At 38.3% G+C, this 26,869-nt stretch overlaps 1 protein-coding gene across 4 annotated transcripts in view; it reads right to left on the reverse strand.

The window, feature by feature from the left end:
* Positions 1-1,964: 1,964 nt before the first annotated feature.
* The window catches only part of PPA2 (inorganic pyrophosphatase 2), a 34,771-nt gene continuing 9,866 nt past the window's right edge, over positions 1,965-26,869 (reverse strand). For 2 of the 4 annotated variants that reach the window (XM_050973719.1, XM_030239126.2), the window contains 9 exons: positions 24,767-24,820; positions 22,215-22,334; positions 19,757-19,843; positions 18,322-18,448; positions 10,674-10,801; positions 8,823-8,908; positions 7,762-7,831; positions 3,185-3,224; positions 1,965-2,150 (listed from right to left, as the gene is read on the reverse strand). In XM_050973719.1, the coding sequence (XP_050829676.1) occupies positions 2,122-2,150; positions 3,185-3,224; positions 7,762-7,831; positions 8,823-8,908; positions 10,674-10,801; positions 18,322-18,448; positions 19,757-19,843; positions 22,215-22,334; positions 24,767-24,820 (741 nt within the window). In that variant the 3' untranslated portion in view covers positions 1,965-2,121. The remainder of the gene's footprint in view (positions 2,151-3,184; positions 3,225-7,761; positions 7,832-8,822; positions 8,909-10,673; positions 10,802-18,321; positions 18,449-19,756; positions 19,844-22,214; positions 22,335-24,766; positions 24,821-26,869) is intronic. The other 2 variants (XM_050973721.1, XM_050973720.1) reach the window with 1 other exon arrangement.

Consider the following 26,869-nt stretch of genomic DNA (forward strand, 5'->3'; position numbering starts at 1 on the left):
ATTTCTGAAAATTTTCAGTGACATCCAGTGCATTCTCTCAGCAAGGCTATGTGTAACAGCACATCTTTATATCCCACCTGGGAAAAATCTTCAAAGAACGAACATGAACACTTGCCTTTTCTTCCAACTACTTTCACCATGACAGTCATCTCCTTCTGTATTCAATATGAAAGAAATACTTAAACATTTTCAAAATTATGGTAGTATTAGGCATCTCTGATCACTTCTGTTTTCAGTTTTCCCAAGTACTATTTGTTATTTCTCTGCACAAGGCCTTATCTGATTTAGAAATTTATTTTTTCTTCTGAAATTCAAAACCACGTTCCATAACTATACTTAGAAATTAAAGAATACAGCTAAAATTTACTTGAAGTAAAAATGAAATAACTTATGGCCTATCTTGACAGTTCAGCATGGGTGCATTTGTAATCAATATTTGGTTCTCACATGGGTACAACTTTTCATGCTATGGCTAAAAAAAAAGGTAAGAAAAAGGACAGCAGTGACCATGTATAGGGAACATAATTTGATTTTACACAGTGCCCTTCATTGTTCAGCTGTCCTTAAGCACTGCACAAAACAGCAAGCCTCCTAGGTGTACTACCATATGGGAAAATACAGCAGCTGTTCTGCGAGCTACAAGAGCTCACCTCTAACCAGAGGAATCTCATCCTGAGAGGCTGCATGCCAACACTATGCACTCAAGAAACATTTACTCTGCTTAAGAAAATCTGGGGGTGTAATGCTGCATGTACTTAGAATTCTTAAGTATAAAATAAAGCATGGTAACTCAGTGTTGTAAGTGTATGTTGGATGCAACATCTCTCTTGACTACAAAAAATAAAAGTAGCCCCTAATATCTGAGATTTAGTTGCATTTCTCCTATCACACTTAAACCCTGAATATAAACTCTCCTCTAAAGTGCTGAAGCCCAGTCTGAGATCCCCAAAGTGACTGGTGCTTGTACACTAAACAATACACTAGAGGAGTCTAAAGAAGGGAAATTTTACCCTAAAATCAAAGAGGCATTGCCAAAGGTGAAACCTTACTAAAAACTTACTCTTTATAAAGAAAAGTTAATCCTCTCTGGCAAGCCACAGCCTAACTTTTGCAGTTCTTTGTCTTCCATTTCCACCCTATGTCAGCAGTGCTAACCTTCTGTTTCCGTCATGGGACAAAGCAGACAATGCTCACCTTTGGTCTCAGTAATAAGCTGGAAAAAGCTGTCTGTCTATATTATCATTTCCTCTCTTTCTGCTTAATAGCTGCCTTTTTTGTCTTTAATGAACACTGTGGCCAGACATAATCCTGCAGTAGGAAAAAATGGCAGATATTTGTACCATGAAAGCACAAAGCTCAGTTCCGTACATTTTATTAATCTTGTCTCATTGAACAAATAATTATCAAAAGTATACACAGTTCTAAAAATGGAAGCTTTCCATAAGGAAAAGCCTTCCTGTGTGATGAAACACACAAGTTATCAAAACAGGATGTAGAACAGAGAGCACACGTGCATCCTTACTTCAATTGTTATGGCATTAGTCCTTCCTAGTCAAATTAATCTTTGGAGGAATGTTGTATTTTTTTTTAAGTAAGCATGCTCTGTTCCTAACTCTATGAAGCCTGCAGAGACAACTGGGCACAAAAGTAAATGCAACTCAGGAAACAGTCACCTATCAAAGAACATGGTAAACTCCTAAGCCTCTTACATAAAGATTACTGTCAACTTCAAACGGATTATAGTCAGGGTGGCCAGAAAAGCCCTGGACAGAAATTAACACCCAATGGTTCAATTATTCCAAAATCTGGAGGACAGGGTTGAAGACAACTTATCTCTCATCTCATTTGGTACACTTCATGAGTGGATAAGAGCAGTTCTGCAGTTCTGAGAGTCAGAAAGAAACAAGCAAGCAAGCCCCTCCTCTTCCCTCTGCTCCACCCTACACAGACATAGAAAGGAAACATTCATTTTATAATGGCAGAGTTTATTTACATTAGAGAAGGTTTACACAAGTTGAAAAGTTGTTTCAACAGGAATCCAACAACCAGTGCTTTTGTCTATCTTCAAAGAAAGGGATGATTTTTAAGATTTGATGATGCACATTCAGAAGACCTTGTTGATCACTTGGGAAAAAAGTACCAGGAATCAACTAAAACAAACAAACAAAAAATACAAGAGTGACATTAGTTCTATAAAACTAGTCATACACAAACACTTAAAAAAACCAATATTCTGCTCTTTCAGCTACCTTCCCTCCCATAACAATACTGCTATGTTAGCAGTATTAGCTGCGTTAGCTCTATTCCCCACCCTGTGAAAAGCATGGCCTCAAAATAGTATCTACTCATTTTAGCAGTTTGGCTGTACCAATCCTGCAACAAGTTCTAACACTGTTGTGACCATCCCTGGAAAACATCAGAGATCAGACAGATGATGCTCTGATTGTCTGTCAGAGGTCTGAGATCTAATACTTTGGTAAATAAAGCTATTTATTGGCATGCCATATAAAGGCAAATGGAATGCAACTTGCTTTCCCATGGCATGGGCTACACAGATGTTGCTTATCAAACACTTTGGCACTTGGCTCATGACTAAGTTTAACTTAGTATTTCTGTAACCTCAAAAAAGCACGTCTTCTATAGTTCCTGCCAGTAGAAAAATATTTTTTAAAGTACTTAAAACTGAAAATGCAGGATGCATTCTTATTTCTTAAAGAAAAACACATGTTCTGTTAACATGAAAAACGGTCGGAACAGTGAAAGCGTAAAATTTGTCTTTAGAACCTAACCTTACCTAATTTTCAAGTGTACTAATTTTCAAACAGTAGCTAAATATTTGATTAGTTAGCTACTGTGAGGAACGACAAAAAACTAAGGCAAAGCAACCAATCTCCTTTAAAAAGGACAAATGTCATGCATTTGCCTTACATGATCAGTAAGAAAATTTCTGCCTTATCTTTTTATGTGGACTACACTTCACTCAAAAGTAATCTTCTCCCACAAAACACTCAAGAATTTCTGTTCATGTTCTATTTAGCAGAAGACAGGCAATACCATATGACAGGATATAACTATTATAATTTTCATATACACAAAATTGTCTTTTTCCAACAAAACAGTTTTCATGTCAATTTTAAAAGCCAGCAATTAAGAGAAGTCATATGACATCTGAGAAAAAAGATACCTTCTGGTGAAACAGGATCTCCATTCATAAATGCGGGTGCCTAAAATAGAGAAAAAAAAAGAGAGGGAAAAAAAACTAAACCAACATCTCAGTACTTAAGGTTTCATAGAGAGCACCCAAATTTAAAGGTATTTTAATGCTCAAGTCAAGAGATATTAACTAAACCAGAATTTTCTGTTGCCCCACAGGACAACAGTCTACCTTACAGAATTCTCACCCACACTGTACAAATTTCTTTGTTGCTCATAAATGACAAAACAAGCACATGAACAATGAGTGATAGATTAACACCTTACCTAATGCAATGGGGATTTTTGATGACAGTATCACCTTTGAGAACAACAGAATTTGTTGCTAACATCTAAAGAGTATGATAACTAGAAAAGTATTTTTACATGTTTCACTGTCAGGTATGCATGTGAATACATACACACACATACAATTTACATTAAACACAAGCAAACCATTTAAAATAAATGTGTGATGATACTCTTTTACAATTCCCTTTTGACAGAATAATTCAGATCTGTAGAAAGCGACCATTTGTTTTAAAATTCAGGTCTGGCATTTCAAAGCTGGATATGCCACTATTCAATCCTGTAACTTAAAGGACAAAATTAAAGACACTTATAAAACATCTGGAATCACCCTGCCTCATGATGAGGATGTACCAATTTTCCACTGCCCTTCCTTAACACAGCAGCACTCGGGCTGAGCTGCACTGGTGTGACATAACCTTCCTGAATCTGGGCAAGCACAGGGCTCTAAACACTGAACAGCAGAACAAAGCCCCTGAGGAGGGAAGGAAGAAGCAGGATTCTTCTTCCCAGTTTACCCAGGATAATTACTTGCATGGGGGGGTTATGGGACTGGTCTGAAAGGAGGTACCAGTATGACAAACATAACCCAGATCCTATCAGCAGAATATCCCCTCTCTTCCCAGCAAAACCCAAGCTTTAGCTCATAAGGCAGGAAGATCCAGAGGACACCACTTATAAGCAGGTGCCTGCCACTTCTGCTCAAAAAGCTTGAGATAAAGACTCAGTACTTTCCCACCATGACCAGATCAAAATCTCATCTCACTGAACCAAGAATCTCTTCACTACACAACACTTTCATCTGGAACACCATTTAAAAACCAAATAAAATAATTAATTAATAAAAACAAACCCCAGACTAACAACCTCATCAATCTTTTGTTTCACAATTGGCCACTACAAAAAATTCTACCTTTACTAAATCCCAAATGGAAATGTCCTCACAGAAAGCGTGTAGGGAGAAATGCAGCAAACAAACTTTCTTGCTTAGATCTGAATTATTTAAAACACATCAATAATATACAAATCAATAATATACAAATTCAAATATCAATAATATACAAATTCAAATTTGGCTGGAGATTTCTTTAAATTATCAGGAAAAGTCAAATATTTTTCCCTGTAAAGCACTGTCCTGCATTTTATCAAGAGACAAGCAAAGCTTTCCTAGTTCACTTTCAGGAATTATAAGAAAGAATTATGTGAAAAGTCTGAGAAACACTGCTCTACTAACTATATTTAGATTGTCTTGGAGATTTTCCAACTTTCAAAGTCCTCAGCAGCTTCTTCACAGAGCAAGTAATTCTTAGGATTAATATTAAACAAAGGTTTGGTGGTTCTGGTCAGTTTTACAGACGGCAACACTTAAAGCCTGATATAAACAGTGTATCTTAGCACTAACACATTCATCTACAAAGTTCTAGGACTCCTGGGTTTAGTGTGCAACATATACTGATATTTGAGCTGAGACAACAGATGAAACAACTTTCAGAGGCTAGAGAACACCAGAAATGTTCACTATGTAGTGTTAAAATTCATCTAGATTTGTAGTTGCAGGGGTCTGGTGTAATTTTGGTTGGTTCAAATGTTCAGTATTTGCTCTTAAATGCACAGGTTATCTTCTACCTCTTTGGAACTGATGGTCATGGCAATTTATCTGCTGTGGAATCATTCTTAGTTTGCCTCCATCATGCCAACCATCTAGAAACTCCCTCAGTGGAGTGGAAATTCCCCAGCACAGACAAGCCATTTTAGTTCCTCATGTGTAAAGTAACAAAAGGTCAAATAATTCTGAGAACAACTGGACTACCTTGGGAACCACCCAGTCAAAATCTACAGGAAATTCTGATTAGTGCCCACTTGGTAAGGATTTGAATTCTTTTGGTTCTGTTTGGTTCTCTTATAGTTCTCTTGCTCACCATGAAAATTCTTCCACAGCAATAGAGTGTTGCCTCTTGGCTTTTGGTATCTTTGGGGTTTGTTTTTTGGTTTGTTTTTTTATTTTGTTTCAGGGTTTTTTTGAGAACTCAATATATCGGATTGAAGGCAATAATCACTCACTCAAAAATGCTGCAACTGAAATCTGACGCTGGAAAAAGAACTGCAGGGAACCAGCTCTCACTGCAGAAATAGCTCAGAAATTTTGCAGTAGCTGAACTACATTTCTCATTGTACTTGCATACAAGATCTGCTTCAGCTTTCATTATTTTGTTTTTATCAAGGACCTAATAGATTGATATAAATTAGAAGGAAATATGTCTGCTTTTGGTTTAAATTAAAAAAAAAAACAAAAACACCGCACCAAAAACCCAAACAAAACCCTCTGCAAACACAGGCAGCTTTCATTTGAAATCACCAGAGTCATTAAAATTCTGCAGCCAACACTCACGTACTTTCACTTCAGTGTGAAAGAGATGAATGTCTGACAACCAAAGCATGCAGTATTGTGTATTAGACAAAAAGATACCTGCTTAAAATGTGCAAGTCAACCTCCCTGCTTACATTTAGAGTTCAATTGTCCATTATTCCTATCTCAAGGCCATTTTACTTTTTTAGTTATTGCAGATCAGCAACTGCATGCAGTATGAACAACAGCATTTATAATAGAGTATTGCATATTTTCCCTGTCTGGAAAGCACCAAGAGGCAGCACCCTACAAAGATGTAATTAAAATACTTAGACTGAACTGAAACAGAATGATGGAAAGGACTATGTGGAAACAACTTCACAAAAACAACACTTAAATGAATGTGAGGCACAAAAAAAGACAGGAAGTCATACTATTTGATAAGGGAAGCTTTCAAATAAGAAAGGCATTACAGTTTGATACAAGGTATCTATTTTATGAACTGATTTTACCAACTTCCTCCCCTCCCCAAAAACCACGGGAAAAAAAAAAAAAAGATGTGTTATTGAGAAACAAAGTAAGACATACTGCTGATTTAATGATTATTTACCCTGCATGCCTCAAAGTAAAAGAGTAGAGAATGCAAAAGGAAATATTCCTTTGCACATTTGTCACAGTTCAAATATATTAGGACTTGAAGCTTTAGTTACATTTAAAGACTCAGTTATTGTAAAATTGGAAGTACAGAGAAGGTAAATACTTGCTTATAGCTGTGACTGACATGTCTAAAATTGTATTTGAATTCCAAAATGAGTTTCTCTTTCATTTAAAATTTACAGTCCCATTAATCAACATTTACAGATGCAACACAGAGATGCTTTAAAAGAAGTGCTGAAAGCAATGTATCTGAATAGGAAAAAAAAGTTTAGTTTGATACATCTTTATGACTTAAACCAACATTTCTTTCCAGTTGAGACTCTCATTTGCTTGTGACACAACAGCATCCAGGACAGCACATTCTTACTAGAAGTGCTGTTGGAATGTTAACTGCAGAGACAGTGGACAGGGTGTCCTTTGACACCTGAACTTGCACAATTGCTGTGACTGTTGAGGCAAAACACTGGGTGCCCTGGCAGCCATGCACACATGCAAAGTACCTCATGTGGTCATGAGCACAGACTCAATCACAGCCTATGTTAGAAAAGAAAAAGTAGCACTTGGGGGCACATTTTTCCATGTAATTTCTGGTAACCTTGCTTGATTTCTGGCACCAAAACTATTGTATTTTGAAACAAAAAAATTCTCCTCCACTAACAACTGCACATGAAAGCATCAAACCTGCAGGACATTTTTCTTGCCTGAACAGGAAACCCGCATGTTTTAATTTTATGGTAATTTTCAGAATATGACAGGAATTCTTTAAGAAACATTCAAATAAGCATCCCCTCTCTTACAGCATTGCATTTAATTATGCAAGTAGACAAACAAAGGATCTGTTTAGTGATTAGGGAGTACAGTGAGCTTGTCAATGAGTTCTAACACTGGGTGGTAACTCATGGCAACAGGGGAGACAGAGAAGACAGCAGGCTAGATACAAATAGCAGTCCATCTTGCTATTCAGGATCAGAAGAAACAGCACCACAGAAGGAGAAAAAACAAAAGAACTCCACCAGAACAGTAATTCAGTAATGAACCTTCCAGAAAGCACAAGTGGACCACCGCAATGAAAGGTTTATATCACAACACTTACATTTCCCTCACAACCTCTCTGCTCCTCCTTTTACTTTAATTTTTGCTTAAGGAAGGACCAAAGTTCAATTTAACTACTTTATTTCAGTTTTGGAGCCCTGAACAGTCTCTTCCAATTAATCATTAAAAGAAAAAAAGGGGTGAAAAAATGTAAATATCCTTACTGACTGCACGATCGATCGGGCATCCTCCTCGCTGCAACAAAATGGGCTGTCACTCACCAGAATATTTGTGCTGAAAAATAAAATTAAAAACCTGCTTTATCCATCAATAGAAAAGTGCCACGCACAATTCAATACTTATGGAAAAAACCCACCATCACATATAGAGCTCAGAAATGTGTATCTGCAAGAGATGAGGAAGTGAAAGCCACCAAGTAAGGCTGGAAGGAACAGGTGTGTGGATTCTCTGTGTTTGATGAGGTGTCTTGATTGTGTATTCTGTATTAATACAAGCAGTGCTCCCACTCAGTGCTTCTGGCTACTAGCTTGGGTACAGTGCAGAGGCCCACAGACGAGAAGCTAGATCCCCAAGAAGTCAGCAGAAATAAACTGGCACTTCCCAAGGGAGATCAGGAACACCTAGATCACTAGCAGAGATGATGTGAGTACACTCATCTCTTGTGCCTTGCAGGATAGCCAGATTTGGAGGCAGATCATGGAAGTAACAGCAGGTGACTTCAGCAACCCACCTGTAGCATCCAACAAGAAGGAAAAACAGGCCAAAATTCTGCATGTACATAAAGCAGCAGATATCTGTAGTATTTCCAGACAAACTCTGGGACCACATCCTTGGCAGAAATGTTTCCCTATGAATCTGTATCCTTTCCCACCAAAAATGAGTTTGATCATCAGTTTTTAAGGTCCTACAGAATAAACTGCCCAAACTTCAATTCCCCAAAGTAACAGAATGAACAGTGACAAGAGGCCCAGGATTCTCCCAGAACAATTCTGAACAAACACTGGTACCATTTCTCAACAGCTGAAGTAATGAATATCATATCTCTGTAATCAATATATTTCTGGAGCCACTTACCAGTAAATCATCATCATACAAGGAGCAATTAGTCAATCATGCTTTATTATAAATTAATCATCAAGCCCATTAATATTCCTGTCATCTCAAATTTTAAAAAAAATCTAAGCAGTTCATGGACAGCTGCAACTTGTTGAATAGCACCAGTATAGTACAATATGAAGAGCAAGAGATATGACTGGATACATACCACTTTATAGCACCTCCATCAACTTTTTTATGAAGCAAAGCTTTCCAGTGTTCGTGGGTAGATTTAATAATTTCAACAGCAAAATCCTAGTTTACAACAAGGAAAGTTTTGTAAATTAAAATGTTATTAAACAGAAAAAAGCCACAGAACTAGTTTATTAAAACATGCTATTCCCTATGTTATTTTAAGGCACCTCCTCTGAGGCCTCATTAAATTTCTGGAGAATATAACACCCTTTTTATGTAAAGAAACAAACTTCACTGTTTATCAAATATATTGAAAACACATTCAGGACTTTCCCTCAGTCTGCAGCCACAAAACACCAAAGCTACATGAAAGAAATGAAATCAGCACTAGATGCTACAGAATCCCTACTGCTGTAGAAAACTGAACCAGGCTCTAATTGGGATCCAGTGTGTGAGCTATGACTCCACCCTTACAGATGCAGGTCACAGTTCGGGCTTCCCCTCTAGAGGCATAATTTGCATTTACTTTATCAATGCCCAATCATATACTTAAGCATTTGCAAGAACATAACATGTCAGCTGCTTAACAGTTTCTGCTTGTTTGAATGAAAAATAATATTGGGGGTGGGGCTGGGATGAAAAAGCTTCCAAAAACTAAAGTAAAATAAACCCTCAGTGTCCAGATGATGACTGCTAGACTTGCAAAAAGCTGCCAACTGAACATTCACATTTGTTAACAAGGAGTGACTTGGAAAAGTGCCACTAGAACATTGTGAACTTCACCAGAGCTGCTGGAGCACAGCCACAGCTGCCCCGCCACATCCTGGGTCCCTAGAAATGCTTGAGAATTATTCAAGTGCTCCAAACCAGCTATCTCAGGGCATTTAGCGCCTCCAGGCTCAACTCCAATGGCCTGACAGGGATACACTGGTCTACTGTCACTCTACAGTGCAGGAACACCTCTAAGAGCAGTTCCTGGGAGAACAGGGGAGAGATCAGGTTATCAAGCCTTACAACTCCAGAAGTGATTGTTTTAAAAGGCAGTTTTAGTGCAGAGGGGAGTCAGGGCATTTCTTTAAGCAGACAAAGCATGTAAAGTTGCCTGTGCTGGTTAGAAGGCATTGCATAACTTTGACAGCACCCTGCAAGGCTGAACTGGCTGTCACATGGACGTCATTCATGAGAAACCTGTGATTCTTTGCCAAGAATAATCTACACAGAGCATACAATACACAAGTTGCAAAGTAATTTTACTCAAATCACATCCAATTTCTCTAGAAAAATCCAGGTATTTCCTTCAACAAAGTCTATTCCCTAGTCTGATCTCCTTTCAAAAACCAGTCATTCTTACTGTAAGTAGTTTTAAAAGCTGGTTTTTTTTTTCTAAAAAAAGAAGCAAGTAATTTTTCAGCCTTCAAGCCAAACACTTCAAATGTTTTTACAGAGATTTACCAGAAAAAAGTATGCCTTGAGCAAATACAAAATATGAAAAACTCTGTAATCTATTGTCTTAAGACTGCATACTCTAAAAACAAAAGTCAGAAAATTTTACCAACAGGACAACAAAACCACCTGAAAAGACAATCTGTTCATTACTCTGACAAGGAGAATGAAAATGCTTTGAAAAACATCTACAAACACACAGATGCATGTGTAAATCTCATCAGGATTAGGACTGAATTTTTTTTTTGCGACTTCATTAATGACTTATGCATTTTTCCTGAACAAAATGAAAGGCAGAAAACATTTCATCCTAGCCTAATAAATTGTATGCAGAAGTCCCTCCCATCAAAAATCTTTTCATTAAGCCTCCTCCTTTACAATTCCAAAAATTCTAGAGTCCACATAACAGAATGATATACTTTTGATTTTGCATTATTTTCACCTTGTTTTTAAATTCTCCATTAAAAGCAAAGTGATTTTCTGGTTTACCATCAGGGACTTTATATAATTGGAACCAGTCAATTGTAGCCTCAAGATAACCCGGTTTGTGCTTCTTGACATCATCGATATCTGTTGGTTGAAAAGAAAAAAAAAAGGGGTGATCATTTTCACTCACAGGTTTCAGAACATGAATTTTTTAAATTTTCCTAAAGAATCTGCAGCAATTTGATTTCACTGAATACTTTCAAAGTTATTGGTAAACTTCACTTTATTACAACAGCTGCCCATAGTTGCTACCTTATGATTTCACAACCACACTAAGCAGGTAAAACAGTCATCTCCTGTCCTTCATTAATTAAGACCCAAAGGTACAATGAATAAAAGGACCATATTTGTGAAAGGAGAAGAAAATTCCCTCTTTATCTCAGTAGGTAGCTCTTGCAATACTTAGATTATTCGCTGACGCAATTTTTTCCTCCAGCAACTGCAGGGGCTATGAACATTTTTTGATAATGGAAGAATAATTATAAAAACAATTTTAACACATGGATCTTTAAACCAGCACCTCTAAACAAAATACAGGTTGACCTGTCAACATTATATTAAAAGGCACTTTTTTGCTCACATTAGTCCCAAATTCATCCCCTTCAAGACATGACAGAGATGTGCCAAGAGCTCTAAACACTAACTTTACTGATAACCTTGTGGTATCTGCATACTCAGTGATAAACAATTCTGCCTCTACAATCCTGATGGACAAAGATGAGACAGGACACAAAGAGGAATGTATTCCATTTGTGGGACACCCTTGTGAAGCAGAGATGAATACTGCCATGGTGTGTACAGAGATGAAACATCACAGCAGTTCAGCTTGAAGACTACGCTGCCGTATCAGTGATGCTGTTCTTGATCCTCCACCCCTTACCTGCTGTGCATATCAAATTTTAACGGCTGTCCTTGGAGACTACCACCACTTCTGCCACTTTAAATAGCAGGGTCCTATCAACCCCTTAACAAATTAACTCCCTGGCAACCTGTTTGAGTGGAAAAGCTTTCAACACTGTTCTAACAATTTTCATGTAATAAAGGATTTCGTCCATCCCAGAAGCCAAATACTTTGTAACTGGTGTGATCTTCTATTTCCTTCCACAGTCACGTCTGATGGAAATGGGAGCTTTTTACTGCTGTAGAATACCAACCATTTCATAACCTCACTCTGCTCAGGCCACCTTCCATGGTGTTACTCTCCTCTAGTGTTTTGCAAGTTACTCGTTCATGTCTCCTTCCTCATTCCTTCTTGCTCTTTCTCAATACTGCCTGGTTCCTTCATTATCTTCTCCCATAGGTATGCCTCACTTGATGACATCTGGTTGGCAGTGATTTCTGCTAAGATACTCTTCTGCCTATCCAATCCTACAAAATTAGAGTTGTTTAGTCCATGGAATTGATACCTAGTCACGTGCCTTCCATCTTTAAGTGCCTAAATGTCTTTTAAAATTTCACTGTGAACCTGAACAAAGACATTAAAGTATTTCTGAAGAGGACTATAAGAGAAGAGAAAAGGTCTTGTGCTACAGACCATTCAATTCTCAGTAGACCACCAAGAGAGATGACATGTAGACTGAAGTGGGAGGCCAGACCCATCTGAGAAGACATTCTGAGTGTTAATAGGCATGTCATAGATGCCACTGCCAAATTCCACTGCATTACCAAAGAATAAAGCATAAAACTTTGAAGAACCCCATGTAAATTTTTGCTTTGCACACACTTTACAGGGTTACGTGTTTATGGGCTCAGAGTAAACCACATTTTGAACTTGGCTGCTGGCCATCTGTCTGTAGGAGAACAGGGAATTTCACTGGCAGAATCCCAGAAAAAAGCAAGGGCACATAAGGCTGTGCTAGAGGCAGGTCTTCTCACTGAAATACATGTTTAAGAGCACAAAAAGCTTCTAACTAGGGTGGGTGGGCGAGACCAATCAAGAAGGAATGGTTTAGAAAAGGGTGGGATCTTGGTTGGAAGCTGAATGCTTCACTTGGGCACTAATAAAAGTGCAGCTACCAATTCAAATCAGTTTCAGGACTCCAATGTATCATCCTGTTCTCTCCAAGTAAGAGAACACCCCTCTTCCAACTTGAGACATTGTCATCTCCTCCTCTTGTGAAGTTTGAATTCACGTCTAACACTTGTTGAAGAGACAGTATCTCCAAAGTTTGTAAAGCAAACCAGGCTGCTCCAGCAATTTCCTTGGCTCCCAGCAGTGAACAAACTCCAGACCTCTATCTCCAGACACAACTTAAATTCAAGCATACTTTCTCACACTGCTGCTCCTTTTTTCTGGTTCCTATTCCAGCAAATGTCTCTCCTAACTCTGCTTCTCCGCTCCCGCTACTTGGTTATTTGCCTCCTACTCCCATAAAAACTGGTCATCAAAAGCGCTTTACAGTCTACTTACTGGCACTTGGTATTTTCTCCATCTGCTGTCCCCTATTTACAGGTTTTACTTACACTTATTTGAAGGACTCAAATATTAGGATAGGCTTTGAAACACACTTTCATTATGTCTTTTTGTTAGAGTTTCTATCTTCAATGATAGAATTGTCTCCCTGAATTTCACACTCTCTCTACTGGAAAATACCTTGCCTAAGTAAAGTGACTAAACACAATCATACTAAAGCATTACATGGATGGATTATACACTGGCTTTGAGGACTTAAGAAGGGGGGCATTGGTTACTTTTATTTCCTGGGTTCCTTGCAAGTTATTATCCTTCATCCCTAAGCTTCACTTCACTATTCTTTACTATAAAACTACTGAATATCAAATGAAATTTGAACGCTTGATTTTAAAAAAAAGACTCCAGAACATCTGTATTATAACGGAAGTTGGTGGCAAGCAGAAGAAAAAAGTGCAACAATGCAACAAAACAAACCCCAGAAAATTATCAATGCTGTTGCTGTGGAGTCAGCATGTAATACAAAATACCAGGAAAACAACAGCTCTTGCATCACTCACTCAACAGCCACCTCTTCAGTTCATTAAAAGTCATCACAGAAAAACTTGAAAGACAGTTTGTCTTCCACTGAAATCTAAAGAGCCTCTTTGGGATATCGGGGGGAAAGGAGAAAAACCAGATTCAGAAAACAAAAAAAGTAAGCAAACAAAGGTAAAAGAAAAGCTCACAGTAAGCAGTACAATAATTTACTACACTAGTATCTACAGAAGATAGCTTCAAATTATGATTTTTAAAAAAGCAAACAACTTAGATATTTTTTCTGCAGGAAACACTGTCAAGACAGTCTTTTTTGACACTAACTGCTTATCTTCCCTCGGAGATATGTACTCACACTGATGTTAAAAGGGGCAGGTTGGGGAGCAGCAAGTGTTTACGTGGCCCAAAGCAGTTTGATCTTTGCCAGCAAGCCATACTCAAAGCAGCAGAGGAGGTCAGGCTCCCACAGTTATGTTATCAGCAGGTCCCCACAGGACTCTAAGTGGGAATTTCTCTACACTGCCTGCATACAACCACAGGTCTCATTTTTCTGGGCACCAAAGTGCCAAGGGTTAAAAAGAGACAGCAGATCACATTAAGGGCTGCAGTTCAATGTCCATAAGGAAAATCCCTAGAGCCTGCCACCATGAACTGCTGCTACCTCTCTGTCAAGGGAGTGAACTAAAATAAATGCAGATCCCAATTCTAGCTGGCTTTACAGAAGAGAGCAACAAAAGCATTTGTACAAAACTACCATTTTTAGTACAACAGATGCTGCTTCTTGCGAGCAAAGCTAAAACAACATGTTTGCAGCAAGCTTTCTAAACAAGGTCTGAGGGAAGAGAGGACATATGTTTTTAATAACATCTTATAAACATTTACAGGAAGCTGCAGCTACATTCCATATAAAGGCATTTGGTGTATTTTGTGCAGGGGGTAGGAGGGGAGCCTTGGTACAGCAAATTAATTTTTTTATACTGAGTGCTTACACAAATCCACAACAAAGGTCTTCTGGGCCTCTGCTGCTTCTCTGTGAATAAATACACTCACATGCAAAGGTCTGTAACAATATTTAGTACAAAATATACAATATGCCTTAGTTTTGCCATTTAGGTTTTGATCACTAAACCCTATCTTTAGATGTGTATTGTAAAAGCAGCATGGCAACACAGCACAGTTAACTACACCAGTGCCAGCAAAAGGCACAATAAAGCCAGCAGACATCACCAACTGCTGTTGAATAGATCCTGGCATCTTTCCAGTGAGCAATGGCAGCAAAAATGGCTGCTAAGATTCCAGGACAATAAATCACCTCCAAAATGTCATGGACTAATACATGATTAGTCCAATTTGCTGAAAGAGGGCAAAATGACCTTTTGAAAGCCAGACTTCATAGACTGCTTCAAACACAATTCCTGCTTCAACTGCCAGTGATTTTTTAAACATCTTGTCCAATATGAAGATGTCACATACATCCAGACCAAATCACAGCATAAAATTACCATTCATCCCTTCTGAGCCCAAACTGGAAAAGCATTAGATATACAAGTGAACTCCAATACATCCAATATATTAAATTCACTCCAGACTATAAGATAAGCAGACAAGCAACCTTCCTTTCTACTTCAAAAATTTACTTCTCCTCCTGGCTATTTTACACACACAGACCAGAAAAAAAAAAAAAAAGAAAGCAACCCAGCCTATTAAGGGTTAGTGTTTCAGCCCATCAAGATTTAGTGTTTCAGTCTGCAAGGAGAAGCTTTTAGGTCTAAAGTTGCTCCACTGGTCCACTAACAGCCATCTGCCTAGCAACTCCCTGAACAGAAACACAACAGCCACAAAGACAGATCTTAATGGAATAGTTGCTTTTAGACTCCAACTAGACATGTTCCGATTTATCTTTCTCACACAGATGTCTGCGTCTGACATACCGCTTGCATTTGTCCCCATGCCCACCAGAATTAAGCACTATTATTTCAAACAGATTACCTTACAAAGTCAGTCCAAAAAGACACTAAGAACCTGCTATTCCTCCTGATCACACAGTTCCCACTTAAAACAGATGCTAAGCATTGCCTATCATTCCTGGGTATTGTCACTGTAAACAAGAGTTTCTCACTGCTCTGTGTGAAACGGACAGTTCTAGGCAGGGTTTCCAATTTAAACCAGTAATTATCAATAAATGCCTGCACAACACAGTCCAGTGGAGTGCTATGAATAAACAATGAGAAGCACTCAGAAGTTGTGACTTCTCAGTTCTGAGTTCTGTGAAGTCTCAGAAAAATCAATTGCATTTATGAGAACAATTGCAATCCTGGAAGGAGACTACCCCAGGTACCTGGGGCGTGCTTAAAGAGGCAAGGGGAGTCAACACACGGTGTGGGCTCAGGCTGGGGTTTGCAAGTAATCACCACTCTGGTGTCTTGAAATTATCTTCTCCAAATGTTCACTGGGGGTTCTGCACATACTGAGCTGAAAGCAAATGTGATGATTCTCAGTGCAGTTGGAAATCTTTAACAAATGATACAGAAGTCACTGGACAGGATTAGAAGGCAACACTTAGCCTCATCTTCCCCAGGAGGCCACCTCTGTAACACAGCAGCACATCAATTACAGAGGGAGAGACTGGTTTTATCCATAGCTGCCATCCCTTTATGCTGAAATAATTAACAACTTTGGGAAGGGGGAAAAACAAGTATAAAAGGACATATTGTACTGCCTGCTCTGACAGATTTGCTTGTTTTCAGACTGAAGAATGATTGCTGTTAAACACTGCAAGCCAGTCATGTTTTCTGAAAGCAGACAGGGGCTTTTTTTTCTCCCCCTTTTCTTTCTTCTGTAAGTTTTGGGCTGCAACTCCAATCCCAAAGGAAAATCACATTAAACTGGATAAGTAGTTCTACACTTCTCTGAATCTCAGGACAGTTCTCTTCTTCAAGTTTTGCACATATTCCCTGATGAGAAAGGATGCACACAGGAATCAACTACAGGCAATGGTTTGCCCATTCCTCCCACTACTTTTTCTTCTTTTTTTTAAGACTAAAGCTCTTACTCCTCCCCTCCCAAATAAACTAAAGCTGTAATAGAGGTGATATAAATCAGTCATTACCTGGGGGAAAAACAAAACAAAACCAACCAAAAAACCAGAGAGAGCTTTCAAATACAGACAGTTAACCCCAAATAATAAATAATACTGGAATAAACTACCACAGTTTTGCTCCTGCTTAGTGGACTCCTTCTGAATTCTCTCATTCACTTTTCTGACCACATTCTCTCAGAAATTGCCACAGAGAAAAGGTACGTCTTTAAGCAGAACAGTGTCTAGAATTAAAATGCTATTCACTTTTCTTTTAACTACTGACACTTATATTGCATTTTGCTGCACATTACAGAGTGGTTTAAATTGATACTGACATTAACAGCAAACTATTACTTACTCTTTCCTTAAGCTGAACTTCTTAATCTCTAACTGTCAAAGTAGTTAAAGAGTCATAAACACTATGCAGTAATTCATCTGCCCAATGATTTTAATCAGCATCAACCCAAGAGTTTCCTTTTCCTCATCTCTTCTTCTCCCCTTCTTTCCCCAAAAGCCAAGTATTCTCCATGTGAAAGTAACCTGCAAGAAAACTGAGAATGAAGGGCTAGTCCAGTGATATACTTTACATTCAGAAACCATGAAAAAACCTCAGTGGCTGAGGAATATATGTCTTTAAAAAGCTACTGGATTGCTCTATTCCTACAGAAAGGCCACTCTGCACCTTGGTGCTCCCTTACCAACAAAGAGCAGGCTCTCATTGTACATACCTGATGGCATATATGGTTTTTGGTTTCCTAACAATCAGTATTAGACAAACCCCCTCACTTAAGACTCATGATTCCCAGTAATATTCCATCTGAGGAAGTAAATCTCCATTTATCCAGAGAAAAACTGCTTTTTACCTGTGCTATGAAAACTTCCTGCAGTTTTAACACATCAGAATTACACCTCATGTGCTATTCACATGGACACACTTCAGTATTCGAGTTTCATTTGGATACCAGAAGTCTGATCACAGGGAAGACAAGTTTAAGCAGGATATTTTCCCCTGCACAGCTCATCATCAAGGCTGATTAGGGTAAGTTGCATTAGCAGTTTATTTTTCCAATTTTCAAGCTAAAAGGTGAAACCTAATTGTTCATACTAAGCCACAAACTCTGGAAGCAATCCTCTTAAAAATGGCAAGACCTTGGAAATGCCTTTACAGAATGCCTGTAAATATAAAAGGAACAGTTTCAAAAAGGAAAACAGAAGTGTGCTACATAACAGAGCAGGTAAATATGCACTACTACACAGTACATAAGCCTGTAATTATTGGAGGTCACTTTCTAAGGCAGTTGTGTTTCAGAAGCCAAAAAACTTTCTGCATGCCATGTCCTCTTGAAAACCCAAGCAAACCATTTTAGAAGTTTAGTGTGAAAGCATGTATGTCCTACTTGAAGGTAGCACCTGACCTAAACAACAACAACAACAACCCCTAAAAACAAAAACAAACAAACAAACAAAAAGTCTTGCCTTTCCACTGTCTGCTTCTTCTTATCCTGGGAGGCCTAAACTCAGGTACCATTCTGGGCAAGTTTCAGACATAACTGCATTAGGAAAGATAAAAATACTTGCCATGGATTTTCTGAGCTTCTGGGTCATCTGCACTGATGGCAATTATCTTCCAATCTGTCTCTCCTTCATCAACAAGAGCTAAAACACCCAAGACCTTCACTTGAATAATTTCACCAGAAGAACGAATCTGAAACAGAAAGTAATGCCACAAAGATTTGGAAAACAACGTGTAAATTTCTCTTTTACCTTAAAAAAAATAGTTTTACATTTTTGACCAGCAGGCTGTAACAAAATTGCAAGATAGGCTAGAAAAACTTAATAGTTGTGTACTGAGTTTGCAGATTTTTCTCCCACCATTACTATTCTCTAATCTTCAATTCTCCAGTCAGCATTTATTTAAGTAGACAAGTAGCTAAAATTTTTTTCCTTCCCTTTTATCCTAATTCCCCCACACTTCATTGGTTTTCCTTCCAAACTGCAAGTCAGAAGTGTCTCATAGTAATTTTTTAACTTCTTCCTGTCCCTTGACTCTCTATTTTCTGAACACAGGATCCTATTTTCTGTCTTTCTATTCCTTCTTCTGGACTCCAATTTACACATATAAACACACAGCACTCCCCCAAAAGTACCAACACAATCATTTTTGCATTTACTTTGGAGCCTTCTCCCTGCCAGCTAATATTTCCTCTTTAACTCTTTCTGGATCCCTTGAAATTAATCTTTAGGTTTCTTACCCCAAATAAAGCCACTTTCACTGAAGTCACCAACAAAATTTCCCCTTACCTAAATATCCTCAGAGATCCCTCTTTCAAACTCATCCATTTCATAATCTCATTTTCAATACACACCATTGCTCCATTCTTTGCTGCCTCTAGATATGTAGAATTTTCTTTCAGTGAGCTAAACCTTTCCTTTATACCTACTAATGCTGTTTGCTGCACCTCTTTTTCAGCTATCCATTCCATGACTCATAACTCTGCAACATTACAGCAGGTTCCTGTCTTCTCTAGAAAAAGAAGATCTACTTCTGTTAGCAGCCATGAGTAAAATCAAACCCACCTCTTTTGTGGGTCTGACTTTATAATTCTAATATGCATGATGCTGTCATATTTCCTCATTTTTCAGCAACCTATTCCTAGCTCCAATACTGCTAACAGGGGAAAAAAAAAAAAATCTTTTCCTTCCCCAAAAATCTTAACCATCACTTCTTCTTCACCCAAAACTTACTGTCCAACTACACAACCTCAGGATGTTGTTCTTTTATTCCCTTTTAACCAGTATGAAGACTTTACCAAATCCTACTTTCCCCCATCCTTTTTAAAAATCCACCATTTTCTTACCTATTCTCTCCTTAGGTACTCTATTGATACTTTTGTCAGTCCCTAACATTATTAACACACCTTTCTTGTTTTCCATCCAACCTTTTCTTTCAGAAGTTGCTACCAAATTATTAAGTTAACCTTGATAAATTAAATTCATCCTGGTAAATACATACCTTTGAACCTATTTCACAAACATCAATAGGATCATTATCCCCACAACATCCTGTAAGGTTATCCGTATGGTTTGGATCTTCCCAGGTCTGCCAGGGAAAAGAGAACTATCAGTTAGCTGCTGGACTGCAATTACAACTCATCTTACCACTAAATTACAAAGATTAGCAAAAGCAACAATAAAAACATCAGCTTACTGAGAACAGGCTTGCTCAATGGGAGTAGAAAAATCTAACAGCCAGTGGTCTGACACTGAGTAACTCATACTCAGGACAAGTGACATGAGGATTACTGAGGACTTATTTTTCCCATGTCAATGACTCAACAGATACACTTTACCCAACTGCAGTGATTAAGGCTTTAGAGGACCCTGAATATGGGTTTGTCTAGTTACTAGTGATAGTGGGACAAGCTAGGACATCTTACAGATACATTTTTGTTATGCTTATAAAATACCTTGATATTAACATAAATTATTTTCTAACACATCTAAGCTTTGAGTGAGCCACACTCCTATGCATATGTTTGTCAGCACCCAACAAGCCTTTTCAAGATTTTAGATTTAGGTATGAAGTATTTCAGAGTATTTTGAGACATGTACATTCCAAAGGACAGCTAAGAGTTTAAGACCAAAGAGGTAAGTTTAAACCCTTGCTCTGAGCACTGCACAAACAAGGAATCATAGCTGAGTTATAATACTAACTTAATTGCTACACAAGTACTTGTTTCTACTTTTACAAGTAGTGAGTAATTCATCCTACAGTTTAGAAGCTATTCTGTTAAGAATTGAGAGTCCAATTAGGTGTTGTTGAAAAGATTATAGAAAATTTCCTTTTCCAAGGAGCTAAGCTGCTAGCTTCTATGGTCTGTGACTATAACTCCACCTCAAACTTGCTCTTGAGAACTTGACTGATACTGGAAGGCAAAAATGGTGAAAAGAATATGTATAGGTAGCAAAATCATAACAAAAAAACTGCTGAAGTGAAATCCAGAGAGAATTTAAACTTAATATTTACTTTTTCAGTACTCTTCACAGAATCAGCCAGGTTGGCTGGAAAAGATCTTGGAGATCATCAAGTCCAACCTGAAACCTAACATCACCTCGTCAAACTAATCCATGGCTCTGAGTGCCACATCCACTCTTTTCTTAAACACCTCCAGGGACAATGACTCCACCACCTCCCTGGGCAGCCCATTCCAATGCCCAGTTAGTCTTTCTGCAAAATTTTTTTTCTGATGTCTAGCCTAAGCTTCTCCTGACACAGCTTAAGACTGTCCTCTCATCCTTCCAAAATGCCCTTTTTTTTTAGGGCTGCTTTATACCAGTACTTCACTTCTGCCCAGTCACACCTCTTCACCTCTTGGTTAGAAGGAAGGAATAGTATTGTTCTCTGGACAGCACAGCAACTTCTGCTATGATAGCAAGTAGTCAAATACAGTAAAAATTCAAAATGACAATTATCTTCAGCCCTCCCCAGCTCACCAAGTGACAAGGGATGCCAAACATTTCTCCTGAGGAAAGTATTCTAAGACCAAAACAATGCACTCTGTGCAGGAAAATATTCACATTTTCAAATAATTCTGGCTTTGCACTAAGAAACACAAATTTCAACTTATTAAATGGAGTTGCTGGTTTCTAACTACAGCTACTTGGAAACTTTGTCTACTGACACTGCTGATGGGACAAGATCTTCACTATGGCATTCAAGAACCTGCCTAGTATCTCCTCTCCAGGGATCAAACATGAAAGCAGATGTTTGGGACTCAACTTCCATTGCTTATACAGCTAAGTTTAAATAAAATAAATCACTCTTTTCAAGCTCCATCATGTTCTTCAGTACTAATTGAAGTCTAATGTATTATTCACAGAAATGAAAAAATTAAAAGCTTTTCATTATGCTCAGTATTTCAGCCATTAGATGGCTTTTTCAAAGCTCGAAGTTTTTAATGTGTCATGATCAGTAAAGTCTCACAGTCTGAGAAATGTTAAGGAAGGCAGTTGAGGTTTAATCTAAAAAAGAACAGCCCTTGTGTTCCTCTTTGTTAAAAACATTAAGAAATCCCAATTAAAATTTAAGCTGCAGTACATTAAAATCTTAACTGAGTTTTTAAATAAATGCCTTGTTTAAGCAGAAAAGGTCTACTTGACAAAATATTCTTGAATGGCAGACCACGACAATTTGATTCTATCACTAAAGCACAGAGACACAGACTAAGGCTTTGAGATTTCTTGATCATTTAACTCCTTCCTGAAAACACAGCTCCTATTTATTCCCACACCCAAATTCCGATCAAAATTTATGGACACAATAAAGTTCAACATAAAAAACCCCAAATTTACAAATGTATCAAAGAGAATCACCCCTCTTGCAGCTGATTTGCATTCAGGCAGTATCCAAGATTTACAAGGCAATTTACACAGAAGACAGAAAACTTTCACCATTATAACAAAAACGTTACCTGTGGGAGGGCACCATAATTCCATATATAACCCTTGTGAGGAAAGATATTTGCCACATATCGAAGCTTGCCTTTCTTTGTATCATGTTTAATGGGATTCAATGGCTCCTCAGTGGCAATCTAAGCAGGTCGTGAAAAAGGGTGGGGGAGCAGGAAGAGGGAAAGAGAGAAGGAGAATGTTAAAATGGAAAGCAATTAATTCCATACCCAACCAGTGAGAAAGATCCATCTGGCAGCACATGCTTGTGGTTTGAGGACTATTAAAACTACTATAGCCTCACTCTGAATCTCAAGGGTCATATTCAAAAAGCAGCTTATTAAGGTATTAAATAATGCTGTGAAGTATGCAAGAATAAAATGAATCTAGAAGAGAAAGTAATAAATTTCTAAGGAGGCTGTCATGGTCAAACATAAAAACTGAAAGGAACTTAAGTTAGAAGCTCTTGCTCTTTATAGTACAAGTTCAACAGAAATGCAAATGGTGGCACAACATCTTTCAACAATAGGGGCTTTGACAGCCACAGAGGAAATGTTTCATGTTCTTGACCTCTGCTCCTTGCTCTCCAATTGCAAACACCCCTTCTTTCCATCACCCCTCAGCATACAAATGCTTTTTCCCAAGCACAAGTTCCTCACAGTCAGCAAATGCCAACTTAATGCAGATTTGGAACAAGTTAAGCTACCATTTGAAGAGGGCATTCTTATTCCTAAAGAAGCACTGACAGAAGAGCTGAGCTACAGCTGAACAGCTCCATTCTCCCCCAAAGCCCATACACAAACCACACACACATAGCCACTGCCTGAGTTACCCACCACAGCTAATTTGCACTATAACCACCCTTTGACACTCCACACCACAGTCCAACCCACCAACCCATGTTAGCTTGGCTCTTGCTTACAAACACTCATCTGAGTGGCAAAACATTTGTTACAGGCTCAAGTGATTACACTCAAGTGGTGCATAGTTTCCCTGCAGGAGCATACAGCCCTCAGCCCATATTAATTTTATATCCCTGGCCTTTACTTGAAGCACCATCACCAAAGCCATCCCAAAGGAATTCCACCTTTTAGAACCACACCAACCTCAACAGCATGTACTCATTCCAAAAGTAAACCCTCCCCAAGAGCCAAGATGAAGGTTCACACATTTCTGGCTTCACACTGGATTCTACCTGCAGAACATAACAGTGAAGAGCTCCAACAGACCACCTAGGACACTGATGGAACTGGAGCTCAGCAATGCTTTTTGTTCATGGAAACTGGGACAAAGAGGAAAAACTGAGGGCATCAAGGGAAGAAGAACAGAAATATAACAAGCTGAGGAGCAGAAGATCTGCTGCAGGAAATGTAACAGTGGGTAAATAGTCATACTAATGCAAGGCTTAATGTCCTGAAGTCTCCATTGCATGTGAGGAGAGATGAGCAGACAAGATCTGGTAATAGCAGGAATTAGCAGCTTACCATGGTCTGGACTGAAGGACTGCCAGGACACAATGGCAAGGCAAGACGACTACCTTAACTGATGCAGCAAATTTTAAGGGTATTAAAAGTTAAATATTAGGAAACTACATCTAGTCTCCATCAAACCCAAAAAGACTAAAATCAATGATTTCTAAACCTAACAGAACAAACTTTTCTACCCTTGACATAATGTGCCAAAAGAAGCATAGGGAGAGCACCCTGAGCTTTAGGCAGAGTTCAAGTAGCACTGTCAAAGGGATCCTCTGCAAAAGAGAACTCAGCTGCCACAATAAATCATGAGCTTAAAATAAGGGGTAGATATCTGAGGTAACCCTGCTTGAAGAGTAACAGCTGTGATGGCAAACACAGTTCTATCATCAGGGAAAGGAGAAAAATTCTCAAATAGCAGGCTAAGATGGTTCTTTGGTATTATTTTCAATAATTAAAAGAGTTAACAGCTCAGCCACGAACTTCCTTAAAAGCATCTGGGAAGCATGCCTAAAATGAATACAAATGTTCAGGAAGACAGGACATATCCCCTGGTGAGATCTGTTGTTTCACAAACACTACAAATGCTTTTACTACTTGTAAAATATATCCCTGCAGGAGTTCATACTTTCAATCAGTGAAGTCCCCAAATATTTTTTTTTGGTCATAAGGAAATGTTCTTTTAGTTGCAACTCCATTTGTTGGGATTTGGCCTAACATACTATACAGTGGAAATGATAAATTAAATCATCTGAGTGGAATGCTCTATAAGCAAGCAAGAGTTAGTCTAAGTGCTGGAAAACACCCTAAAAATCAGTACTCCAGGACTCTGCTGCAGATATGCTGCACTCTGCAGTGAGAGGGTTGTCAAGAAGCAGTGCCCACCTGCTTTTCCTGTTTCCATCAAGAAAACAATCAGTAGCTCAACACTGGCTGTAATTGCAAGGAAAGTGTATGCACCACTTCAAACCAATTTTTTAACAGAGAACATTTTAATGTGCAAAGAGCAATCCAAACTGTGATTAAATTCTGCCTACTGGAAGCCACTGCATTGTTTTAACTTCCCCAAATACCTATATAATCAAGGTGTTTTTCCTAATTACCTCCATTTTTGCATTAGTCCAACGAGGCACTTCTACAATCATATTAAACAGGACCTAAAACAAAACAAAAAAAAAAAGTGACAGAACTGAAAATAAATTCCACTTGGCAATCAGTATTTTACAGTAACACAAATTCTCTCCTGTGCATTCAGCAGCAACATACATCACATTTCTCTGTTACAGCCACTTTTATTTGTACAGTTCCTTTATATCAACCACCATGGTTCATCCCTTCCCTACCTCACCCCTTTAAGAATATGGACAACAACAAGCAATGGAAATACTCCTGATGGTTTTTGTTCCCATGTCAATACCGCCCTTCACAAAATGTTCAGAATGTCCATGGAATGGTTTGCCATGAGGCAGAGGTTCAGTCTACTTGTCAGAGAGGATTGATTGTTTCTATAGGACAGAGTTAGCTTCCCTTAAGCAGTGGAAAGGACAATGTTTTGGGTTTTTCCCCCCAAGGATTTATTCCTTCAGGCCCTCCTCTTTTGCCTTACTATTTTTCAAAGGCTCATGCAAATGACACTTCTGTTTCTCAGTCAAATTTGGTTCTAGTGAGCTGATACTAAACCAAAAGCGATGGCAGAGGAAGGGCATGGACATAGACACCTCACATTTGTGCCAGCCTTCTTTCTAACAGGAACAAAGTGAAAGTTTTTTAAGAAGGCGGTGTGGAAGGAAAAAACCCAATAAACATGTAAACTTTCATGTTTTTAGAAGAAAAATAAGGAGACTACACCTTCTTATTGAGGATGTTAAAGCAACATTTTCCAAAGAGAAGAATTCTATGTAACTGCTGTAAGATTTCTTCTTATGAAGCTGAGTTAAGCCCTACCAAGGAGTAGAGTACTATTGAATTGAGTAACTAGAACAAACTATCAAGCAAAGTTTACAACCTGTTTTAGACTACTACAATAACCTCAAAAATATCACATTGCCTGGGACATCTCTTCACAGCCAAGGAAAACTCACTTTGGTATTAGGAATTGTAACAGGTCAGGAAAGACAAAATATGTTTGTGCAGAAATTCATAAGAAAAAAAATAGTTGAATCAAATGAAGACTTGCACTGATATGCTAACTACACCACAATTAAGGCTTCATGAACCCTTAAATATTTGTATTTTTGCTCCTTGCACCCTGCAGCTGCAACAAACAAACAGCATTACCAGGGTCAACGTTACAGTCTGATTAAAGTAATTCAAATGGTTCTATGATCATCTCCTCCCAAACAAATCTGGAATGTAGAAAGCAAGAAAGCAAAGGAAAATCCCAGCTGTCATTCAGCATTTCTATTATGAGATCACAAGCTATGCACAATACTGACAGCCAATTCCCAATAAATTTAAACTATATTTGCCATCCATACGTACTGTGCCCATAATGCAATCAGTGGCATATCAGATGGCATCACTTCTCCCAATCAGGTCATGACCAAATAAAAAAAAGATTTAAAAAAAAGAAAAAAAGGATAAAGGTTTCAGGTAAGTCTCAGTTTCATAAAATACACCTTATGTATGTAAGAACAGTTGAAACTAAAGTAAAGAGGGCTCAAAAATGTCAACACTCAGCATGTAGATAGAACAAAGCAACACACATGCATGAGCAGGTAAGAGAAGGGTTGGAAGAGAGCCAAATAAAGTATGCACATCCATCTGGGAAACACTTGGAAAAGAGAAATGCACAGTATGAAAGCCAGTGCTGACAAGAAACTCTTAGGGAACTGCCAAGCAGGCCAAAAAATTGTTCTGACTGGTAGCTACAAGCAGAAAACTTACAAACCACTGGAATTATACAGAATGTCTTCCCCTCCACCACAATTCTATATTTTTGTTGTTTCGATGCTGCCATATGCTTTCCTGTCCATGAAGAATGCAAAGGCTTCAGCAGTCAACAATCAACAGTTAGTCCAGGTCTTCACCAAACCAACTGTCAGGGCTGGATTACACTGGACTGAAATTAATGGAATGCTGCTCTCAAAAACATAATAAAACCAATTGGATTCAACTCAGCTTGAAGACCAGGCCCTCATAATTTGTGATATCAGTCAAACGTGAATTGTCAAGAGTCTTAAACGTGACAGCCTGACAGATTAATT

The sequence above is a fragment of the Serinus canaria genome, chromosome 4, assembly GCF_022539315.1.
Source record: "Serinus canaria isolate serCan28SL12 chromosome 4, serCan2020, whole genome shotgun sequence".
NCBI lineage: Eukaryota > Metazoa > Chordata > Aves > Passeriformes > Fringillidae > Serinus > Serinus canaria.